Genomic DNA, 18,349 nt, shown 5'->3' with positions numbered 1-18,349 from the left:
CTGGTCCTTCCTTGGAGCACTTTTGATAGATACTGACCACTGCAGACCGGGAACAGCCCACAAGAGCTGCAGTTTTGGAGATGCTCTGACCCAGTCGTCTAGCCGCCACAATCTGGCCAAACTCGCTCAAATCCTTACGCTTGCCCATTTCTCCTGCTTCACACACATCAACTCTGAGGACAAAATGTTCACTTGCTGCCTAATATATCCCACCCACTAACAGAAGCCGTGATGAAGAGATCAGCAGTGCTATTCACTTCACCGGTTATAATGTTATGCCTGATTGATGTATAATGCATTGTAAAGATATTCATAAACAAAGTTAAAATCCTTGTTGCATCTTAAATTTGGTTGTTTTTCATGTGTTTGAATGCATTATATACTTTCTATAGGTGTAACGATGAATTTATACATATTATAATGTTTTTAACTGTGGTTATGATTATTCATGAGATTATACAGCACATTATAAGGCATAATTAATGCAGTAGAAATACTTTTGTAAATCATAATATACGAAGTGTTACCATGCTTTCATTAATTCTCCAACTTTATCCAACACACTCCTTCAGGAACGCCATTATTGTTCGTGATTCCCTGGACCGTCACCAAAACTCTGTATGAAAATAAAGGGTACGTGGATTTCCTACTTCACATTGACACTTTAAAATGCATTTTGGTCCATGCTTATAATGAATTATAGATTTATTTATACTTGTTTATAATAAGTATTACTATTCTACATATATTTAGACCTATACTGCATAAGAACAGTTAGCCAAGCCCCATATTTCAACACAGTAAGAGAAATATGGAACAATAAGAGAACAATACAAAATATACAAAGAGGGCATATTTTAATGCTGGTTTTATGTAATATAGCTATTATTTTAGACAGTTTTGATTGAACATGAGTGGTTTGTCTAATATTATTCATAGAAAGTGTTCACGAAATGTTAATAATTGAACAGCGTAAACATACAGCGATACAGTGAGGTTTACTTTAAAGCAGTTTTCACTCAAAAATTGCTAGTAAATTTCACAAATACTAAAAAAAATGTCCAAATGAAGTCCTCAGCAATGCATATCACTACTAATAATACATTTATGATTTATTTACAGTAGGACATTTACTAAATATCTTCACGGAACATGATCTAAATATCCTCATGATTTTTGTCATAGAACAAAAAAGGATAATTGTGACGTTTATAATGTATTGTTGTACAGATATAGCCGTGAGATTATGACGAATGTTGAGCTCAGGGTCACACATTTTGGACCCGCTTTATATTTGGTGGCCTTTACTACTATGTACTAACATTTTAATTAATCATTTGATACAATGCACTTATTGTGTACATACGTGTTTTTACATTATACTTACATTTAAAAAAAAAAAAATACCTGCATGTAATTACGTCTGTAATTAATTTCTGTAGTGACATTTGTAATTACACAGTTAGCACTTCCTTTAGACCTTTTAAACTGACCCACACCTGTCCCTAACTCTACACCTCAGTATCAGTAAAGGGGTTTTGCAATACAAAATGGGCACAGTACGTACATTGTACTTATTTTTTTATTCACAGTACTTAAGGCCACCTAATATAAAGTGGGGCCCACATTTGCATCGTCATATAACGCACTGCATGTTTTCTCTTTCTAAAGCTGTTGGTTGAATAACATCGGATGGATCTGGTGGATAATCCGAGGCCCGATAACATTATCAGTGATTGTGAGTATGGCCGGATGAACTTTAGCTCATGTGCTCTGCTGTCATAAGGCCGATTTCACCGCAGATCCTCGTGCCGTCGCGCCTCAGGCTGGTCAGGAGTGAGCCGTGAAAGCATTAAATCAGTTTGAGTTTGAACCCTCTGACCTTTATTTGATGATAAACGTGCACCAGAGCTGGACAGTAACTAAGCACACATACTCGAGTACTGTACTTAAAGGTCCACTGAAATCAAAATTGAAGTTTTTTAGCTTTTAGTATGACTGTGTTAGCCTTAAAGTTATGAATAAGCTGATGTGTCCTAAAACAATGACAAAATTGGCATTTAGGAGATATAAGCATTCAAATCTTACAGTCTCTCGCTTCCATTAAAACGAATTACAGATTTTGATGACATCATCGCAGACCAGGGGCGGAGCGGGGTGGGGTGGGGTGGGGGGTGGGTGGCTAATTGGGCTTAAGCCCTGAATGTTTTGTCAAAAGCCCCGAATCTTTTAGTTAAAAAAATTAATAAAAATACTTAAAAGTTGCTTCATTTCCTCTCAGTCTTTCAGACTGGAGCGGCAAAAAATGAAACAAAAGCTCTATTAGCGTGTGTGTGGCGGTCGGCAATGCATCGCGCATCACTCAGCTTGTTTGCCAATGCCAACAGCCAATAAAAACTAACAAAGAAGAATATACATCTTCTTCTTTGTCACTGTCATCAAGGATTGGCGGGCTTTTGTATTTCACCGGCGTCGTAGTTAACTATAGTTAACATGGACACTACACATTTTTTAAAAGGAACACTAAACCTCACCGGCCAGAGAGAGATTCTGCGTCAGACGAAAGTGTTACAGGCTAGCTAGCTAGAGTTAACGTTAGGTGTTACTTATTAAGGCGAGACACGACAGGTGAACACATAGTCAATTTTGAGATTTTGAGCCCTCCCTTAACATGTAAGCTTTCATGTCAAAATAAAAAAAGGCAACATTACACATTTAAGGGTGTTATTTCATTATATTTTGTCACCGTGCGCCTTTAGATTTCTACCTGAAATCAGAATCAACCAAAGTTACTCTAACGCGAGCTCCCGTGCCGTCTCCATTCACAGAAGCATGTCATGCCTGGTGTCATTATAAAGCTCTCAGTCTCACACACAGCGCTGTCTAATCCAAATATGGGCATTTCCTTTGTAGAACTAACCAACCGCGAAAGTTTGCAGCCGAAAACAACATCTGATTGGTCATGGATTCTGATGTAGCAAATTTGTCAGCTAAGCACAAAGTAAACCAAACTGAACTCTAAAGATTAATAATGATGTTTACACCAAATTCCAATTTCACCTATGCAGGCTAACTTAAAAATAGTCAGATAATGGTTGCATTTTTTATTTGCCAGGGGTTAAAATGAGTCATCCTTAACATGTTTGGTGTTTTAGATTCACTACAGCTGGAGAACAGTTAAATACCAAACAGGTTGTAGGCTCTACTGGGTTATTTTTTATTTTTTTTATTTTTTATTTTTACTGAGTAACATAATTTCCCCAGATGGTATATAGATTTTTAGGCATTATATTATCTCAAAAAGCCTGAAAAATAGTGCATTTAGCTGATGTAAATGGGAAAAAATCTCCCCGGGGGAGTATGCCACCGGACCCCCCTAGGTTTGGGCTAAGCCCCGAATCGTCTGGCTCCGCCCCTGTCGCAGACTTCACCTTCTCCTCAAATCTTCTGTCCAATCAAATGCTCTCTAGAATCTAAAGCCCCTACACTGCCGAAGCTAAGGCTGAAATCGGTCAGTTGTTAACACACAATTACTAATTTCTACATGATGAACAGCACATAGCACACTATATATGTGATGGGAAACGATTCAGTGTAAATATGCTTTCAGCTAAGGCGAATGAAGTCTGGTTTTATGTTAGTTTCACGCACCGTAGCAACACACACACACACACACACACACACACACACACACACACACACCAGAGCCGTTGACTAAGGACACAAAAGCACATCGGACCCATTTGAACTCTGCACAGAATGCTGTATTTTAAAGCGACGTGGAGGAGATTATGATGTGAGAACTGGCTTTACCAAATAGAAAGGCTCTAGTAGACAAACTGACACGGTGTATTAACGAAACGCTATTGGCTGTTTTAAAAAAGGGGAGGAGCTGCAAACAGCTGTAGCCGTTTCAGCGGAAATCACATCAATACTGTACATTGAATAATGCGGCGCGTTCTAAAGCACTTCAGTGGGCCGTTAAGAACACTGTTTGAGTCTCTGTGCTTTACTGGAGTATTATTTTTTCTGTAATCTTCTGACTTTAACTTCACTCCATCTGAAAGACAAATATCGTCCTCTTTACTCCACTACATTTCTATCAAGGTCCTCGAAGTGGAAAGTCGTTTCTGTCGCAGCTTTGAAAGTCAGTGATGATTTTTTTCTTCTTTAAAAGGTGTTTGGGTTTTTGCAGAAAGCCTTTCAGGAATCACTCTTGTAGAGTCTCGTGAAGTTCAATGATTTCACAGCATTTATTAAACACTGATTTATAGTTTAGAGCAAAATGGAAGAAGACGGATGTCCAAATGCTCATTTAGTGGAGGATTCACATAAACAAAGTTGATTCTGTCTTCAGTGAAGGTGAACAGTGTGAGAATATCAGATGTGTATCAGTGTATTGGATCCGTGCATTCGGCCTTAAAGTGACAGCAGCTTTATAAAGAGCTTTGTAACTTTTCTACAAGTATTTAAATGAGTTTAAGTTAGTCGTATGCTAGTGTGTCAGATGGAGCGTCACTGACTGGCTTAAACCATGATGGCATAATGTGCATTTATACAACTATAATACAATAATGCAGCGACATAAAGAAGGACATTTACTTTTGATACTTAAGAACTTTTGAAAACAAATACTTCTGTACTTTTACTCCAGTAAAAATCTGTTTTTACAACTTTCACTTGTAACTGAGTAATATTTGACCAGCAGTACTTTTACTTTAGTAATGAAGTTGTGTATTTGTCCAGCTCTGCCGTGCACCGATATACACAATGGCTGGGTTTGTCCATATTTCCATAAAAACAAACTATGCCATTGGGTTACATTTTTAAACACATTTTTAACCCAATGATTGGGTTTGTCTATATTTGACCCCCAAAATTTAGTTAAATCAGTCCAGCATTATAAAATCAAAACTTGATTAAGACTCAATGTGCTCATGATATAATCATGCGCTCGCTTGTCTTCCAGGTCATCTTTTGCATTTTTCTCAAAATCATCAGACTTTTGCTGTCCAAATTAAAGGCCAACCAGGTGAAGTTTACAGACTACCGTTACAGGTCAGTCACTGCTCATTTACACGATCATTACACGCTTTACAGGATTACACTCAGTTTGATGTAATTTAACCCCTTAAACGCCATTCCACTGATCAGGGTAATCCAGAATAACGCCATCAAAGTAAATACTTTAAACTTTATATGTCTGTGAAGGATCTGACCTCATATGTGGTGCCATTTGAAAGCTTAGTCTCTACTTTCTGCAGATATGAATAACTTTGGCATTTGTTTTAGACAAAGTAATTTATTTACTCTAATTGAAAAGCTTCTCATACCCACATACAGTGGTCTCATGTGAGAACTCATCACTGGACTGCTATTTTCCTCCTGGTCGGCAGGTGGCGCCTCTCACCAGACTCCTACTAAACACTACTACTCATTATGCCTGATATGTGGCACCTGTGTTTTTCCCTATTTAAGTGGCTTTGTGACATGCTAGCTGTGTCCCAATTCAAGGGCTGCGTCCTCTGAAGGCTGTGTCCTTCGAAGTGCGCGGCCGACGCGGCCTTCAAAGGACGCACCGAGACTTGTTTACAGTGGAAGGTACAGCGGATTGCGTCACCGCGGCGCGACGAAGACTGTCCCAATTCAAAGGTCCTTCGAAGGCTCCTTCAAAATAACACCTGCAAATGCGTCCTTCTTTTCCCGTGAAACGAAGGATACTCGGATGGATGCTTCGCAGCCTTGCCAACCCCAGAATTCATTGCGCGCCGCGACGTCAGATTTTTTGTTTAAAGAAAGCCAGATTACACATAAATGTAACGTAAGCATTGGGATTCAATTTACTCCAGTAGCCTTATCTAATGATAAAAAAAAAAAATGCAATAAATTTTCAAATGTCGACTGATAGGCTATGTAACTAACACGCGAGTTTATACTCTTTATTATGTACATAAATGGACGGAAGTGAACATCTTTAGTTGCTTTGTTGTTAGGCAGTTCAGTTTGTTACTGCTACTCTTCAACGGCAGCTGTCACAGTTGCTAAACATTACAAATGCTGCAACAAAATATATTTACTCTGTATTTGAGTTTAAACTTCATCTCAGAGGCAAATATTGTAGTTCAATGAAAAACTGACTTTTTATACATGGATATTAGATTTTGATATTGTTTAAAAAAATATGAACATTATAGAATCCAAAAATAAAATACACTAAAATATGTCTCAAGATCCGGGATAGGAACCATTGGTCCTAGAGGGCCGCTGTTCTGCAGAGTTCAGCTCATAGAACAGTTATGCATGTTAAAATATGTTATGGTTTGATTTTAAGGATGTAAGTTCATTTAATTTATTCATCACTCTTTCTGAAAACATCTATCTCTATTGTCTCTATTGTGCAGCCCATCCAGGGTCTCCACCCTGCTCAATAAAAGTTTACATAAAACCCTTTCTTCCATTATTTTTTATGTACAGTTCATTTAACATTTTATTTAGTTTTCCCATCTTAAACGTAACTTATCTTGTAAATACTTGTAAACAAGTACTGTAAATATTTTTTTAGAACAATTTATTGTTTCATTTACAAATTAATTGACATGACAAAAATAAATGTAGCCAACAGAATAATTGATTTCATTTACAAAACTTGCATGACAAATATGTAAACAATTTATTGGTTTCATTAAAAAAAAATTGCATTACAAAAATAAACAATGCAGAGAAATAACTTTTTATTTACAAATAAAAGCTGAAGTCCCTCTGAAATGGGCCTAGCGACGCCCATGGTCCTCAGGGCTGGAGGCCATGAATGCCTGTCCCAACACCTCATTCATGAGGACAAACCATGGCCAAGTTTTCCACTCCCTCACCTGTCCCAGGACACTTGCAATCCTAATGCAGAGAAAATAAACATTCCTGTTAAAAACAACAAACACAAAAGCAATACATGTCAGCAAAGATGTGTCTATTAACTTGCATACATGTATTTTTTTTTAGTTGTCCCAAAAAAATTTTGTATACCTGCAAGGCAGGGGTGGAATTTTAAATATATGATGCAGCTATACATTTTGTATACATGTATTATACATGTATACAAAATACTCCAGAAATCCTATTTCTAGATACTCAAATTTGGTTAAAACATTTGTAGACACAGCTTTTATGATAGACAATTGTTATCAACTGGATAAGGGGGGCTATAAGTAAGGGATAATGTACACCCAGCCTGTTGTTATCGCAGAATAAACCCCGACAGAGTGATCAGTGTCAATCCACACTGGCCGAGTTTTTCGGCCGGGTAAATAAATACTAATTTGCTGCCCTTATTTTAATAAAGCTGTCTGCTAACTGCTCCATAAAACAAAACAAAATATTACATCAGATCACCTAAGGATAAAGCCGCAGTGGTAACGCAGGCGTCAAGTTCACGTTAAGAAATAAAGACCCCAGGTTTTTAACACGTTTCGTTGGTTATTTGAGTAAATTAAAACACAATACTTACATTTATATTTGAATTCCTCTGCCGTGGGATGGCAGGCTAGTGGGATGGGCTAGGCTGCGAAGAATCCGTTCAATCCTTCGCGTTCCGGGGAGATAGGGTTGCCAGGTCTCTGCAACAAAACTAACCCAAAACTGCCAACGCAATTTTCTCCATTGAGCGGCCAAATTCTCCCCTGAATTTGTGCGTTTTTGGGATGGTGGAGCGCCGAAATCGTACTTACAGGGTTGAAAATCAACCCGTGGAAATATTTTTTTACCCGCAACAACAACAACATAAAAGCAGCCCAATTCGGCGTGAAAACCGCGGCCTTGGCAACACCGACGGCAGGCCGCATTAGAAGGCTCCTTCGAATTGGGACAGCCTCGTCGCTCTGCGGTGACGCAATCGGCCTTCAAATGCGGCCTTAGGAGGATGCAGCCCCTGAATTGGGACACAGCCGCTGTTTTGTTCAGTCTTGAGCCTATGCTACCCATTGTCAGCCGCAAGCTAAGTTTGTATTGATTAATGTTTTTGGACCCTTGTGTCTTTTTTGTTTTTCTCTGTTTTTTGGAAGCCAGGCTTCCTTTGTTTTGTTGCAATTTTCTTCAGTAAAGATTGTCTTTGTTTGAAGATCAACGACTCCTTGCTTTTGCCACCTCTGCCCTTGGATTTACATTATTAATGATGTAAGTTTACCCATTGGATTGGATTTACTCATTAACTGGGGACTTAGCTCAGTCAGTTAACCCAGAGCCCTTGAACACTAGAGACCGTGTTCGATCCCCACCTAGAACAGCTCCGTTACAAAACAGTGGTCTCTAAATAAACCAGTTTGGTTTTGTTTTACAGGAAACCCTTTGAAGTTACATAAAACACTGCTGAAAGTGATAAACATGGAAGTATACACTCAAAAAAAATATGTTGGATTTACTTAAAAAAAATACAAAAAAAACTAAATAACGACTTATATAGTGATGGCCAATTTCAAAACAAAGCTTCGAACCGTTATGATTCAGTGAGTCGATTCATGATCCGGATCGTGAGTCAAACTGCTGAAATCACAAGACTCTGGCGATCCGAATCATGAATCGATTCACTGAATCATAACGGTTCGAAGCTTTGTTTTGAAATCGGCCATCACTATATAAGTCGTTATTTAGTTTTTTTGTGCATAAAAAACTATTCTCATGTCTTCATAAAATGATTGTAGAGCCGCTGTAGTGAGATGGGCTTTGTAACGACGTCTTTAGTGCCTTTATGGGTCTTGAGAGAGGAAATGACATTGGTGTCAATGAAGGCCTTTCTGAGCTATCGGATTTCAACACTAATATCTTCATCTGTGTGTGAAGATGAGCGGAGGTCTGACGGCTGGCCAACCACAGGAGGAATTAATGACAGGATTTACATTTCAGGCTGAACTAACCCTTTAAGTTGAAATGACTTAAACATCCAAGTTGATTGTACTTAAAAATGTAATTTTACTGTGTAAAAACTCACATTTCCCTCAACAGTTTAATTAAAGCAACACTAGTGTTGATTCCTCTGCTCGGCATCCACGAGATCGTCTTCACTATAATCATCGACGAATCGGTCGAAGGAAGCCACCGCTACATACGAAACTTTGTCCATCTGACCCTGAGCTCTTTCCAGGTGAGAAACTGTGGGACACAGCCAAATTGTCCTACTTTCATGATTTATCTTATTTTTTATGTGGTTCAGATAAAATATTTTGAGTTTCTATGTATTAAACAATTTCCTTCATTATATCAACTCAAATTTCTTATTTCAATAAGCTAAAAATGTTAAGGCAACCAGGTTACCTACTTTTATAAGTTATAATGTATATTTTTACAGTGTAACCGTGAGCTGTATTGTTCCACAGGGGCTGATCGTCGCAGTGCTGTACTGCTTCGCAAACGAAGAGGTACGTTTGGTCAACAACTTTTAAAACTGTGAGTGTTTTTTTCAGCATGATAAACCAATTTGGGAACTTCCAGGTCAAGGCTGAGCTGAAGAAGCGATGGCAGCTGTTGGTTTCGTCCAGTCACTTTGAGGTGCACAATTGCTTCCCGGAAATTCATCCCAAAAACCTGTGGAAAAGTTCTCAAAAGAGCCCCGGACAAAACACAGAGCCCAGCCAATCCAAAGAGGATGGAGGCCACGCCCCCACACAGACACGCCCACTTCAGCTGGCTGACCAATCAGCAGAGGACGTGACCTGTGGGCGGAGCTCGGGCCTGGAGTTCTACATGAGGAAGAGCCTGTCCAGCAGCGACGGAGAAATGACTTTAGGAGAGACGATGGAGGAGATCATAGAGGAGAGCGAGTTTTGAAATCATGATTGATTATATGCCATTTTACTAGCCTGCCGTGGTCATCCTCAGCTCTAGACAGAATATGAGTCTGATGCTTATTGGGCTGTGATTATGGGGCGTGTTTCAACCCAACCAGGAAAGCCCTCGATTGGACAGACCGACAACCAATCAGAGCAGTGGAGCGACGCATAACGTTAGTGGTCAAATGTCAACAGAACTCAACTGCACTGTGTTGCCAAGTCTGCGGTTTTCCCGCCGGTGGTTTTCCATGTCCGCGGGTTGAAGCGACCTCAATTATGGGATATATAGACCCAGGAATGACAATTTGAGCAGCAACCTTGCCAAAATAACACACATTTTACCGCCCAAATGACATTTTTTGTTTCCGGAGAACCCCCCCCCGAGAAGCTATTGGGTTTGTTTTGGGCTAGTAGTTGGCGGGTTTTGTTCGCTGGAATAATTAACGCTAGAAGAAAAAGATGAGTGTAAACGATCTTTGCCGGTGTTGTAAAAACAGAATTTAAGGACACACAGAGCACTTCCCAACGCGATCATCATTTCTGAGAGAAATAGTGAAGGTGATGCAGATACGAACAAGCTCTCCGTTTAGGATTAGAGCAAACTCAACCCAAGAGCCTTTGAGGACGAGATGATTACGCTTCTGTTGATCATCTGCCCATCATCCGCTAAAGCCCGCCCTGATAATCTCATTGGTCAGTTACTGTTGATCATCTGCCCATCATCAGCTAAAGCCCGCCCTGATGATCTCATTGGTCAGTTACTGTTGATCATCTGCCCATCATCAGCTAAAGCCCGCCCTGATGATCTCATTGGTCAGTTTCTGTTGATCATCTGTCCGTCATCGGCTAAAGCCCGCCCTGATGATCTCATTGGTCAGTTTCTGTTGATCATCTGTCCGTCATCGGCTAAAGCCCGCCCTGATGATCTCATTGGTCAGTTACTGTTGATCATCTGTCCATCATCGGCTAAAGCCCGTCCTGATGATCTCATTGGTCAGCTTCTGTTGATCATCTGTCCATCATCGGCTAAAGCCCGTCCTGATGATCTCATTGGTCAGCTTCTGTTGATCATCTGTCCATCATCGGCTAAAGCCCGCCCTGATGATCTCATTGGTCAGTTACTGTTGATCATCTGTCCATCATCAGCTAAAGCCCGCCCTGATGATCTCATTGGTCAGTTTCTGTTGATCATCTGCCCATCATCAGCTAAAGCCCGCCCTGATGATCTCATTGGTCAGTTACTGTTGATCATCTGTCCATCATCAGCTAAAGCCCGCCCTGATGATCTCATTGGTCAGTTTCTGTTGATCATCTGTCCGTCATCGGCTAAAGCCCGCCCTGATGATCTCATTGGTCAGTTTCTGTTGATCATCTGTCCGTCATCGGCTAAAGCCCGCCCTGATGATCTCATTGGTCAGTTTCTGTCGATCATCTGTCCGTCATCGGCTAAAGCCCGCCCTGATAATCTCATTGGTCAGTTTCTGTTGATCATCTGTCCATCATCAGCTAAAGCCCGCCCTGATGATCTCATTGGTCAGTTTCTGTCGATCATCTGTCCATCATCGGCTAAAGCCCGCCCTGATGATCTCATTGGTCAGTTTCTGTCGATCATCTGTCCGTCATCGGCTAAAGCCCGCCCTGATGATCTCATTGGTCAGTTTCTGTTGATCATCTGTCCGTCATCGTCTAAAGCCCGCCCTGATGATCTCATTGGTCAGTTACTGTTGATCATCTGTCCATCATCGGCTAAAGCCCGCTCTGATGATCTCATTGGTCAGTTTCTGTGGATCATCTGTCCGTCATCGTCTAAAGCCCGCCCTGATGATCTCATTGGTCAGTTACTGTTGATCATCTATCCATCATCTGCTAAAGCCCGCCCTGATGATCTCATTGGTCAGTTACTGTTGATCATCTGTCCGTCATCGGCTAAAGCCCGCCCTGATGATCTCATTGGTCAGTTTCTGTCGATCATCTGTCCGTCATCGGCTAAAGCCCGCCCTGATGATCTCATTGGTCAGTTTCTGTCGATCATCTGTCCGTCATCGGCTAAAGCCCGCCCTGATGATCTCATTAAAAATATGATTAAAGTTATTCAACTTATTATACAAATAAAATGTATGAATTAGGTCTTATTTAATTCTATAAACTATAATACTGATCTGCCAACATTGTTGCTATATGATAAATTAAAATAAGCTGATAACATCACTGTTTTCTCCAGTACGACTGTACAGCCAAATCTAATTTTGTCGCAATATTATCCTGTTTGACACTGAAGCTGCTTTGACACAATCGTGATTGTAAAAGCGCTATATAAATAAAGTTGATTGATGATCTCATTGGTCAGTTTCTGTCGATCATCTGTCCGTCATCGGCTAAAGCCCGCCCTGATGATCTCATTGGTCAGTTTCTGTTGATCATCTGTCCGTCATCGGCTAAAGCCCGCCCTGATGATCTCATTGGTCAGTTTCTGTTGATCATCTGTCCGTCATCGGCTAAAGCCCGCCCTGATGATCTCATTGGTCAGTTACTGTTGATCATCTGTCCATCATCAGCTAAAGCCCGCCCTGATGATCTCATTGGTCAGTTTCTGTTGATCATCTGTCCATCATCAGCTAAAGCCCGCCCTGATGATCTCATTGGTCAGTTACTGTTGATCATCTGTCCATCATCAGCTAAAGCCCGCCCTGATGATCTCATTGGTCAGTTTCTGTTGATCATCTGTCCATCATCGACTAAAGCCCGCCCTGATGATCTCATTGGTCAGTTTCTGTTGATCATCTGTCCATCATCAGCTAAAGCCCGCCCTGATGATCTCATTGGTCAGTTTCTGTTGATCATCTGTCCATCATCGGCTAAAGCCCGCCCTGATGATCTCATTGGTCAGTTTCTGTTGATCATCTGTCCATCATCGGCTAAAGCCCGCCCTGATGATCTCATTGGTCAGTTTCTGTTCAGGCTTAATTACTCCTCTATGGATCAAATCCAGACCGAACCCGAGCACAGATGTTGTGGGCGGGGCTGAGTTTGGCTGTGGGTGGGGCTGAGTTCGGCTGGGGGCGGGATTGAGTTAGACTGTGGGCGGGGCTGAGTTCGGCTATGGGCGGGGCTGAGTTTGACTGTGGGCGGGGCTGAGTTCGTATGGGGGCGGGGCTGAGTTCTGCTGGGGGCGGGGCTGAGTTATGCTGTGGGCGGGGCTGAGTTCTGCTGTGGGCGGGGCTGAGTTCGGCTGTGGGTGGGTCTGAGTTCTGCTGGGGGCGGGACTGTGTTCGGCTGTGGGCGGGGCTGAGTTCGGCTGGCATCCAGGCTATAATTTTATACTTTAAAAATGCAGGGTTGTGTCAACCCAAATTTGGGTTAAATACAATGGGAAGAAAACGGGCATTTGGTTAAATATTTGAATTTTATTTTCTACCCAACATTTGGGTCTGTCCATATGTCTGACCCTGAGATTTAACACCAGTCATAATCTCACCGGTATATCTGAGGCAATAGCCAACAATACATCATAAGAATCAAAATTATACATTTTTCTTTTATGCCAAAAATCATTATGATATTAAGATCATGTTCCGTGAAGATATTTACTAACTGTCCTACCCTAAATATATCATAAATGTATTATTAGTAGTAATATGCATTGCTGAGGACTTCGTTTGGACAACTTTAAAGGAGATTTTCAAATCAGATTTTATTTTTCAAATAGTTGCCAAATATTGTCCTAACAAACCTTACATCAATGAAAAGATTGTGTATTCAGCTTTCATATGATATATAAATCCCAACAAAAAAAAAAAAGACCCTTCTGACTGGATTTATTCTCCGGGGTCACATTTGACCCAAATTTGGGTTAAAACAACTCATTATTGTTGAGTGTAAAAGGGTTGTATATTTCCACTCTTAATCACTGTAAATTATTGATGCTCATTTCCGCCATGGAATAAGGAAAAGTCACGAAAAAAATTCTCAAAATTTGGACTTTATAACTTGCAGTTACGAGTTTATATCTCATAATTCTGAGCACAAAGTCAAAATGTGTTATATAAACACAATGGCATGACAAAAGTCAGAATTGTGCGATTATAAAGCACTGCATTGAGCGTTTTTATTCCACAGCGGAAGAAGCTTCGGTTATGTATTTGATACCTGATTTATGTACATCTATAACACAAGGTCCACAATCTGAGCTTTGAAAAACTCTGAAAGTTCTGCTGTTGTTTATTTGAAGTTGCAGAGCTCAAAGATTGACCAATGAAACATGAATATAGTGATTTATCCGGCAGGGATATTACCCGCTTTATTATCTAGATCAGCGGCTCTCACAGGATTATACACTGAGCATTAATGTTTCTATATGTGCTCCATTGTTGCCTCTCACTGTGCTAGATAATATTATTAGATGTATTTTATTATTTGCATTTAGCTTTGGGTCAACCGCCAGTTGAGAGCCACTATCTCTGCTTTTTGGTTTGCTTAAAATAATCATTTTTACAAGGCAGCACAGTTAAATTGAATTACCAATTATCAATTACCTTTAAAAAAAAAAAAAAATTCTGTGGCAAAAACAAGCTTCCATAGAATGAAGAAGAACAACTGAATGCTAAAGTACTCAATGTGAAATACAGTAGTCTCAGTAGAGTAAAATGAAACATTTGCACAACTGTTACATATAGTGTTTTATTGATGGGCAAGTGAGTGTGTGAAGCAGAGTTGAGGATTATTTACATAAGTTTTCATGTGGATCCACAGGACGGTTGTGGTCGTCTGCGGAGCCTTTCTGCTTGTATCAGTGTATTCGTGACATGCAGAGGGAAATTAAATGCATTCCTGTTGGTGTTGCCAGCTGTCCGTTATCTTTATACTGCATGTTGGTGGTAATAAACAACATTTTACATCTATATTTCATGGCACACATTGCATTGAATTCCTAACGATTGTTTTATCTCAGTGAACATGTAACATCAGAAATGCACGAGCACTTTTTAAAAGAGTCTAAAGTGATTTAAACCCATCATTGCTTCTTCTCCTTGAGCCTTTCTTGCACCTTCTGCGGTTCGTCAAACTGAATCAGGCGGAGAATGTTCTTATTGTCCATAACCCCTTGAATGAACTCTCCCTCTGTTATTTTACCTGATGACAGAAAGAAAATGCATCCTTCAAAGCTCAAGAAATCAAATCTTCCATCTTCTCAACATGTGCAAAATAGTCACTTACCATTTTCCTTTTTCCCAAAAAAGTCCCAAATTTTGTCCGTTCGTTTTTCTGGGGTGTTCTCGTCGTCTGGAAGGTTTTTCTGGTCTTCTTTGGAGATCATGTTGAATATCGACTGCAAAGTGGAGCAAAGGTTCTCTCAAAGTCACATTATTTACACAATTCATGAAATGCGTTATAAATTAGGGCTGCATGATAATGGTTAAGCTGATAATCAGGATTATTCTATCAAAAACGGTAATGTAGTTATGGCCATTTTGCATGTAGTTTACCAACCTACACTTCACCCAAAGGCCTGTAGGTGGCGCACCGACTTCATTTAACCAACTCTGATAACTTCGTCAGATGGGAAATCAATACAAAACACATGGTTTAGGTGAACGCTTTGCAATCTGTATTCACATTTGAATTTTAAAGCAACACAGTTTGTTTGCAAATGAGCCAAACCACAGATTCAGATTGCCCTGCGAATCCGGAAAATCGTAACGCAAAGAACGACGCTCTTTGATATATAAAATAAATGTCCCTAAAGTGCTTAACGTGAAAAACGCTTAACGTGTCTTAATGCACTGACAATGATATTAAAAGACCAAACTCCGTAAACATAATAATAAACCATACTGTAACATTTCCATTTTCCCGACTGAATTGCCACAGTTAGCAGAATAAATGCACCTTCGTAACCTTAAGGCGGAGATCCGTGTTATATTTGTTAAATTCATGGCTGAAGGTTTGATCATGGCAGATTTATTCACACAAATAGCACAAGTGTCTTGTGAAGAAACAAACACTGACTGTGACACTTTCATCGCAGTGGCGATCGCTAAACTCCAGCGTGTGTTCAGATCATCAGCACTTCTTCCGCATTTAGAGGAAGCAGAGAGTTGCCAGATTGCACAGATAAAGTAAAACACCGGGAAGAACGTGTATCCTTTAGAGGGAAAAGCTCTATTTGAGGGATTTAGCTCTTCGCATCTGGCAACCACAAGCATGACTGAGTGGAGGCTCGTTACCAACGCAAGATAACGCAAACCCCGAAGAAAAAACACGATTAAGGATAAATAACGAGAGGGCTAATATAGAGACGATTATTTGAAAGCATTCGAGAGAAGCAGATATCGTTATAGCGATTAAAAAACGATTAATCGTGCAGCTGGAATGTTCTCAAATCTAACAAAGAGTGCGTTTATATGCCATTAAACTGATAACTCACAAATATCAGCTTATTAATAACCAGTTTTCCTCGTTTCCATGCACACCAGTAAACTGACACCGCCAGTACACCGCGTTCACATGACTTTATTAATAAACTGGTTGTTTCCTTATAGTGACGTCTATAATAATAATGTCCGTATCTGACTCTGAGTACCCAAATGTTCCGTCAGTTGTGATGTTAATAAAGCGTGAGCTGGAGATTTACGGCTCATATTATCCCTCATCAGTTCCTGAACCTCTTCTCCTTCTGCTGACTGAGATGAGAACACATCTTTACAGCTGATGGGTCTTAAGAGTCAGCGTTTGTGATTATGTCCTTATTTCCTGCAAAACACTCGCTCTGGATGCGTTTAAATCTGCTGTGAGTGTGTGTTTTTATCCGCTATCACACACGAGCTCTTCAATAAGCCGACAGAAAGCAGGTTAATGCATTTACATGCCGCGCAAAATCAGGATAAGAGGCAAAAAACTCCCAGTGTCGAGCGGTTTATGCTCACGCCGTTTATGACCTTACTCCGATAAAAGAAAACCGGTTACCGCGGTTACAGGACCATGATCATTGCCGGATTATTAGGCATAATCGGCTTAAGAACGAGCATGAGAATGCACCGCACCCAATGTGTGATTCAAACTGAACAATGCAAAAAATGCTCTTCTTCTCAGTCATTCTGTCTTGTTTCCAGTCTAAATATCTAACAATTCTTAAATCAAGATGCATTTACTAGATCAGTAAAACGACATAAGATGTGTTTTCTTGTTGTGTTGAGAATAAAATCTAAATGAAGAGAGTTTTTGCTTAAAACAGGCCAAATGATCTGCCAATGGGGTGAGAAAAATAATCTGATTTCTGATTGAAATCTCGTTTCTTGTTTCCGTCCCAAACAGAAATAAGATTATTTTTCTCACCCCATTGGCAGATCATTTGGCCTGTTTTAAGCAAAAACTCTCTTCATTTAGATATTTGATATCTTATGTCATTTTACTGATCTAGTAAATCCATCTTGATTTAATAATTGTTAGATATTTAGACTGGAAACAAGACAAAATGACTGAGTAAGAAGAGCATTTTTTGCAGTGCATTCACCTTGACTATCTCGTGGATCTCGTTTTTGGTGATGGTTCCGTTGCGGTCCACGTCGTACAGAGCGAAGGCCCACTCCAGCTTCTCCACGGTCTTCCCCGAGGACGTCAGATGCAGAGCCACGATATACTCCCTAAAGTCCAGCGTGCCGTCGGAGTCGGAGTCGAAGCTCCGGAAGACATGTTGAGCGTAAGCTTTAGGGTCGGCGTCGGGGAAGAAGCTAGCGTAGATGCTCTCGAACTGCTCTCGGCTAATGCGGCCCGTCGGACACTCATTCAGGAACTTCTGGTACCACACGTACAGCTGATCCTCGCTGAATTTGGTGTTCATCTTCAGATCCTCCAGGAGATCTTTGGAAAGGGCTCCACTTTTAGCGTTGCCCATCTTCTCAATTACTTCTGCGAGGATAATGCAATTGTCTGCTATTTAAACCCGGCTGAGGATTACGGAGGCTAAAGCTGTGTGCAGCTGATTTGATAGAGAGAGATTGCCAGAATATATCAGACCAGTCTTGAAAGAGTGAGCTTAGGTAACAGCAGGAGACCTCTTGATCTTATTTGATGCATTTGGATTAAATCACAATATGCTGTTACAAAACGATTATTCTTTGGTACACATGAGCAGTGATGTAGGCATGTGTGTGTGTGTGTGTGTGTGTGTGTGTGTGTGTGTGTGCCCTTGTTTATATTACATTGTGGGGACCAAAGGATAGTAAAACCTGAGATCAACAGCCAGCGGTCCCCACTTTTCAAAAGGCTTATAAATCATACAGGATGTTTTTTTGAGAAAGTAAAAATGCAGAATGTTTCCTGTGATGGGTAGTGTGTGTGTGTGTGTGTGTGTGTGTGTGTGTGTGTGTGTGTCCATATTTATCAGGTCCATATTTTGCAAATTCATGCAAATGTACAGAAGGATTGAAAGCTAGAGACTGATTCATATTGAGAACTAATAGCTATCATTTTTGGTTTAATATTCAATATAATAAGAAGCTTTATTGCACAGTGGCAACTATATTAAAGGTAATTAA

At 40.3% G+C, this 18,349-nt stretch overlaps 2 protein-coding genes across 2 annotated transcripts in view; one reads left to right on the top strand and one right to left on the bottom strand.

The window, feature by feature from the left end:
- Nucleotides 1-10,606, top strand: part of LOC137055745 (glucagon-like peptide 2 receptor) — a 46,177-nt gene extending 35,571 nt beyond the window's left edge. Inside the window, exons 8-13 of the mRNA XM_067429639.1 lie at nucleotides 573-633; nucleotides 1,672-1,738; nucleotides 4,970-5,058; nucleotides 8,992-9,130; nucleotides 9,363-9,404; nucleotides 9,478-10,606. Coding sequence (XP_067285740.1) covers nucleotides 573-633; nucleotides 1,672-1,738; nucleotides 4,970-5,058; nucleotides 8,992-9,130; nucleotides 9,363-9,404; nucleotides 9,478-9,813 — 734 coding nt within the window. The 3' untranslated portion in view covers nucleotides 9,814-10,606. The remainder of the gene's footprint in view (nucleotides 1-572; nucleotides 634-1,671; nucleotides 1,739-4,969; nucleotides 5,059-8,991; nucleotides 9,131-9,362; nucleotides 9,405-9,477) is intronic.
- Nucleotides 10,607-13,116: 2,510 nt separating this feature from the next.
- The window catches only part of rcvrnb (recoverin b), a 7,640-nt gene continuing 2,407 nt past the window's right edge, over nucleotides 13,117-18,349 (bottom strand). The window contains exons 2-4 of the mRNA XM_067430030.1: nucleotides 17,326-17,720; nucleotides 15,030-15,141; nucleotides 13,117-14,945 (exon numbers count right to left, since the gene is read on the bottom strand). Of these exons, the coding sequence (XP_067286131.1) occupies nucleotides 14,827-14,945; nucleotides 15,030-15,141; nucleotides 17,326-17,706 (612 nt within the window). The 5' untranslated portion in view covers nucleotides 17,707-17,720 and the 3' untranslated portion in view covers nucleotides 13,117-14,826. The remainder of the gene's footprint in view (nucleotides 14,946-15,029; nucleotides 15,142-17,325; nucleotides 17,721-18,349) is intronic.

Source organism: Pseudorasbora parva, chromosome 21, assembly GCF_024679245.1.
Source record: "Pseudorasbora parva isolate DD20220531a chromosome 21, ASM2467924v1, whole genome shotgun sequence".
In the NCBI taxonomy this organism is placed as follows: domain Eukaryota; kingdom Metazoa; phylum Chordata; class Actinopteri; order Cypriniformes; family Gobionidae; genus Pseudorasbora; species Pseudorasbora parva.
The sequence above is the reverse complement of the archived record's forward strand: the minus strand, read 5'-3'. Positions and strand labels throughout refer to the sequence as shown.